General features: G+C 54.5%; 1 protein-coding gene across 5 annotated transcripts in view; it reads left to right on the top strand.

Annotated features, from left to right (window-relative positions):
* The first annotated feature begins 413 nt into the window (after positions 1-413).
* The window catches only part of SRPK2 (SRSF protein kinase 2), a 172,997-nt gene continuing 167,410 nt past the window's right edge, over positions 414-6,000 (top strand). For 3 of the 5 annotated variants that reach the window (XR_004986575.2, XR_004986574.2, XM_036429678.2), the window contains exons 1-2: positions 430-553; positions 647-701. Coding sequence is in view for 2 of the 5 variants with exons in the window: in XM_036429678.2 (XP_036285571.1) it covers positions 538-553; positions 647-701 (71 nt within the window). In the remaining 3 variants the exon portion in view is untranslated. Of the gene's footprint in view, positions 554-646; positions 702-6,000 lie in introns of all 5 variants that reach the window. The other 2 variants (XM_036429673.2, XM_036429676.2) reach the window with 2 other exon arrangements.

The raw sequence follows: 6,000 nt of genomic DNA, 5'->3' as shown, positions 1-6,000 counted from the left end.
CGCGCGAGGAGCCGTGGGGCGAGCCCCGCGGAGGCGGAGGCGGAGGCGCGGGCCACGGCCGGGCGCAGGGGGAGGCGGGCGGCGCCCCCGGCCGCGGTGCGTAGGGGTGAGACCGCGGCTGCAGGGAGGGAGGGTCGGCCGCGCGGGCCGGGTCCCGGGAGAGGCTGGAAGCTGCGGGGGCGCGGGAGGCGGAGGCCGGGCCCGGGCTGGGGCCGGGAGGCCGAGGCCAGGGCGGCGGGGGTCGGGCCGGGAGGGGGGAAGAGGGAGAGGCGGGAGGGAGGAGGGCCGTAGCTCCTGCACAGGCGGGGCGGGCAGGTGGGGAGCCGCGGGGGTCGGACCGGGCCGGGGGCGGGGCCGGCGGGGGCGGGTCTTGCTGGGACCCCGCGGGGCGGCGGCGGCGGCGGCGGCGGCGCAGGCGCGGTGCCCGCCTCCTCCCGCCGGCGGAGCGAGCGGAGGCTGCAGCCGGCTTTGCTCCCGCGTCGCCGCCGCCCCGCCGCCGCGAAGACCCCCGCCCCCCGGCCGCTTCCCCGCGCCGGGATGAGCTCCCGGAAAGGTGGGTGGCGGCCCGCGGCGGGCCCCCTCGCGGCCACGCGGCCCCGCAGGCCGGCCCGACCGTTAATGTGTGTGTCTCCTCCTCTCTCCCCAGTGCTGGCCATTCAGGCCCGAAAGCGGAGGCCGAAGAGAGAGAAACATCCGAAAAAGTGAGTCGGCCCTGGGTCCCCGCCCGGAGCCCGGGCCGGGCCGCTCGGGACCCCGCCGGGGAAGTTGCCCGAATTCCCGGGCCGGCGGGCGGGCGGGCTGGTCCCCGGGGACCCGGCGCTCGCCGCCTGCGCGCCGGCCGGGGGGAGGGGCGGCTCTCGGGGGAGGGGCTCGCGCCAGCCCGCGGCCGACCGATCGACCGGCCGGCCGGCCGGCCGGCCGGCGAGTTGTCCCGGGCCCCGGCCCCCCGCGATCCGGGGCCCCCGGTGCGGAGGAGGCGCGGGGCGCGCGCGCCGCCCCTGCGCGCGGGGCTGGCCCTGGGGTCGCGGGCCCGTCCCGGGAGGGGCGCCGGCGCCGGGCTCCGCACGCCGGGCGCGGGGAGGCTGCCCCGCCGCTCGCACCTGGCCGCGGGGGCCGGGAGTGCGGAGTGCGAGTGCGTGCCGCCGCCCCGCGCCCCCTCCGCGGAGAACCGGGGCCGGTGGGCTCGGAGGCTGGCCGCGGGCGTGTGCCCGGCGCCGGCTCAGCGCCCAGACCCGTGCGTCCCGGCTCTCGGGTTCGAGTTGGAAACTTTGCGCCGGGGCCGAGCGTGCGCGCCGCGCGGGAGCCCAGGTGGGCGTGTGCGCCGGCGGCTCCCGGTGCCCGCAGCCCGGAGCCCGGTGCCCGCAGCCGGAGCCCGCGCGTGGGGAGTGATAGTGACACGGGGCCGGCGGCCGGCCCCTGCAGCCTGGGAGCGGGAGCGAGAAGCCTTTCCTGGAGAGCCGCTCCGAGACCGCAGAGCGCCACCACCTTTCTTTTTTTATTTTTCCCCTTTATTAAAAAAAAATCTGCCAGCGCTGTACACATCTCCTCTCTAGCTTTGGGACTTTGCTTGTTCCCTTGGTACTACGGGGAGTGGTAGTCCACGATCACCTACCTTTAAATATTGTAAAATCACAAAGGATCTGTCGGTTGTTTCCTTCCGGGGGGCTTTCTCCCCCCCCCCCTCCCCCCTGCCCCCCAACATTTGTAATTTCTAGGCTTGCTTCTGTCCTGTTCGCCTTGGTCTCTGTCTAGGAAATTGCATACTCAACTGGTAGCATCTATGAAAACTGTATATCATGACAAAAGATTTTTACCCATTCAGAATGGAATACAATTTGTAATTAAGTTCAGGATTTCACAAGATGTGATATCGACCTAATGCTTTTTAAAAAAAATCTGGGGGAGGCGGGAGGGAATGGAATATTTGGTAGTTTTAGATTTTTTTTTAAAATTAATGTTAGCTTTCAAGTCAATCAGAACCTCAAATTTGGTATTTCCTTTGGTGAACAATGTGAAAGTTTAAACAATAAGGAGAACAGTAATGGTTAGGATCCTGAGTATTGGGTTTTAATCACAGCTTTTATTTCCCCAAAGTCCACTATGTTCAGAAACGTGAAAAGGAAAAAAGCATACCCTGCAGTTGGAGGGTGGCTCTGAATGAATGTGTATGTTTCAGTAGATACATGTATTTATGTATATGTATATATGCAAATGTAAGTATTATATGTGTTTTATATATATGCATACATGTGAAAAAGCAGTTAAGTAAGAAAATGTATGTTTCATATTTTCATACTAAGATATGACTCCTAATGGCCAGGAGCCTTTGTTGGTGTACTTCAGTTTGGATTTATGTAGTGTGTTTATAAAGAATTAGCATACATCCACAATATTCAACTTTCACTGCCACAGATTAATCAGTTTCTTCCACTGTCTATTGTATTTATGTGTTAAGATTTGAGGGCAAAACCCCCTAGCCTGCCCTAACTGGTTTGGGCAGCCTGCGGACTGAATGGTCCCAGGTTGGATCCCTGTCAAGGACATGTACCTTGGTTGTGGGCACAACCCCTGAAGGGAGGGAGGAGGTAGCTGATTAATGTTTCTAACTCTCTATCCCTCTCCCTTCCTCTCTGCAAAAAAGCAACAGAATATATTAATATATATGACAAAATAACTCCAAAATGTTTAAAAACAAACAAACCTCAGCCAATGCCTAAAAGAACTGGTTGATCTGCAGTTAATTAGCAAGAGTAGATCAGCCCAGTTACATAAAAGCCATGTAATTTTTAACTTAATTCTTTGGTTCAAGACATTATTTTAAAGGAATGCTTCATATAATTATGCATGTGTTCAACAGTATTTACCTTCCTTTCCTAGTAGGTGGTGGTAGAGCTTTGAGTAAGACGAACAAAGCTCCACTTCTGTGGAGGTTTGGGGAGACCCCCAGAGGAGATGCCAAATAAAAATGCCAGTTTCAGATAGTGCTAAGGCATCGGGAGAAAATGAAGATGGGGTGCCTTAAGTCACAGTGATGACATTTGAACACTACAGTCACCCTGCTGATGACTTTACATGTATTTATTCCTTGTGATAACCTGGTGAGGTAGACATTGTTATCACCGTTTTTGCAGACAAGGAAATGGGGACACAGCATGAGTAAGTAACATGCCCAGCTGCTAAGTTGAGTCAAGGCAGCCTGGGACTAGAGTCCACACACAGCTGTTTGAGGAAGTGACATTTGAACCAAAGCTAGACTTAGGAGGAGGAGATGGGAGTGTGGCAGAGGCCTGAGGGAGGACTGGGCGAGGACTGTTGGAGGGACCTGAAGGTCAGGTGGCTGGGAGCTGTTGAAGAAGATGGTGAGGGGGGCCTGGCCTTTAAAATTTTTAAAAAAATTTTTTAATTGATTTTTAGAGAGAGAGGAAGGGCGAGGGAGAGAAACATTGATTGGCTGCCTCCAGTACTCCCCCCTGCCCAGGTTCCAGCCTGCAACATGGGCATTTGCCCTGACTGGGAATTAAACTGACCATCTTTCAGTGGCCAGGTATCGAGAATATGTTTTTATTGATTTTGGAGGGAGAAGGAAAAGGATTGGGGGGAGGGGGTTAGGATGAGAAGAAGAGAGACGGGGGAGGTGAGAGACATGTGAGAGAGAAACATTGATTGGTTATCTCCTGTTGCTTCCTGGCTGAGGATCGAACCCACAACCCACGTAATATGCTCTGTTTGTATAGGACACACTCGAATCAACTGAGCCAGGGTGGGTCTGGCCTTGTTGGCCACTGGGAGAATGGATTGTGTAGGGGCAGGCCGGGGAGAAGTAGGAAAGAGGAGCTGGCCAATTAGTCTTGGGAGACCATGGTGACTTGGATCAGGGTGGCCCTGGAGGGGAAAGGTGGTGGAAAGGGCTTCAGGTGCCACTGGGACAGTGAATCACAGATGCAACAATTTAGGAATGCTGTGGTACCAGCTGATAGGTATATTAGGTAAGCATCAACTGTTCCTATAGTATCAACTCAAGATCACTAGCCAGTGACTTGGAAATATCTCCCTCGGAAGGTAATCATTTATTTTTGACTTGTTGTTTTGTTAACGCATTTGTTTATTCAACAAACATTTGTGCTATCAGCAATGGAGTTCAGCACAACAAACACATATAAAGCAGATAAGCTATTGCACGTAGTACCTAGTGCTAGGCAATGTGTTGGATACTAGGAAGATTAAGATAAGCAAAACCACTAACTGGCAAGTAGGAGAGATTTCCTGGTCAACCAACTTGCAGGACATGTGATGAGTACTGTAAGACTTTGATTGGAAAGGAAAGGCTTTAGGAAGAGACCTTGTTTGATTTTAGCATTAGTCTTATTTTAATAAAATAGCTTTATTTTTTTCTCTTCTATTGAAATACAAATTGGTTTTAAAAACCATGTTGAACTGTCACATTTCCTTCAGGAAGTATATATTATATACAAGGGCTGGAGACTCCTTGAGGTGTCTAATTTGAATTGCATGGAAAGGGAAAAATATTTGGACAGATACAGATATACCAGAGGCCCAGGGCACGAATTAATGCACAGGTAGGGTCCCTCGGCCTGGCTGGTGATTGGAGCTGATCAGGCCCTTGTCCAGGGGGAGAGATTGTGGGAGGTTGGCTGGTCACAGGAGGTTGGCTGTGGAAATGCACTGACCACGAGGGGCAGCTCCTGTGTTTGAGTATCTGTCCCTGGTGGTCAGTGCATGTCATAGCTACCATCTGGTCATCTGGTAGTCCGGTTGTAAGGGTTGCTTTTTTCTTTTTAAGAGGCCTGGTGCACGAAATTCGTGCATGGGGTGGGGGTGGGGCGGGTGTTCCTCAGCCCAGCCTGAACCCTCTCCAATCTGGGACATCCTCTCACAATCCAGGATGCTGGCTACCAACTGCTCGTCTGCCTGCCTTCCTGATTGCCCCTAACTGCTTCTGTCTGCCAGCCTGATCACCCCCTACTACTCCCCTGCCAGCCTGATTGATGTCTAACTGCTCCCCTGCCAGCCTGTTTGCCCCCAACTGCCCTCCCCTGCAGGTCTGATCACTCCTAATTGCCCTCCCCTGCAGGGTTGATCACCTTCAACTGCTCTCCCTTGCAGGCCTGGTCCCTCCCAACTGCCCTCCCCTGCTGGCCATCTTGTGGTGGCCATCTTGTGTCCACATGGGGGCAGGATCTTTAACCACATGGGGCAGCCATCTTGTGTGTTGGAGTGATGGTCAATCTGCATATTACTCTTTTATTAGATAAGATAGAGGCCTGGTGCATGGGGGGGCTGGCTGATTTACTCTGAAGGGTGTCCAGGATCAGGGTGGGGGTTCCTTTGGGGCGGCCTGGGCGAGGGGCCTGTAGTAGTTTGCAGGCCAGTCATGCCCCCTGGGGACCCAAGTGGAGGCCCTGGTGTCTGGAATTTATTTAACTTCTACAATTGAAACTTTTTAGCCTGGAGCAGAGCCAAGCCTACTGCTCGCTCCAGCAGCAGCCATTTCTGTTGGGCTTTGTTTACCTTCCATAATTGAAACTTTGTAGCCTTAAGTGCAGGCCAGGGCTGGCCAGGGCTGCAGAAGCTTGGCTTCCTCTATCGCCGGGGGCAACCTTAGCCTCTCTCCTGCTCTGTGTGGCTTCAGCCATCTTTGTTGGGGCTAATTTGCATACTTGCTCTGATGGGCTGGTGGGCGTGGCTTGTATAGCTGAGTGATGGTTAATTTGCATAACCCTCTTATTAGGTAGGAGATATATATTAAAAGAACGTTTACTGGTAAAATTACAGAGTTGAGAACATAATTCCTAGATGTAAAGGGCTTAGCAAACTAGTTCTAGAGGTTAAGGAAGGGCCCTTGGGAAGGAAGGCCCTTGGAGCTTGGGAGTGAGGAAGCTAATGGTAAAGTTCCTGGGCTGTGGGAAGTGGGGAAAGGGAGGGGAAGAGAGAGAGAAAGGCAGAGGTACGCTCTCTGCACTGGGTCCTCAATCCTAAGGG

This window comes from Pipistrellus kuhlii, unplaced genomic scaffold, assembly GCF_014108245.1.
Source record: "Pipistrellus kuhlii isolate mPipKuh1 unplaced genomic scaffold, mPipKuh1.p scaffold_m20_p_10, whole genome shotgun sequence".
Lineage (NCBI taxonomy): Eukaryota > Metazoa > Chordata > Mammalia > Chiroptera > Vespertilionidae > Pipistrellus > Pipistrellus kuhlii.
The sequence above is the reverse complement of the archived record's forward strand: the minus strand, read 5'-3'. Positions and strand labels throughout refer to the sequence as shown.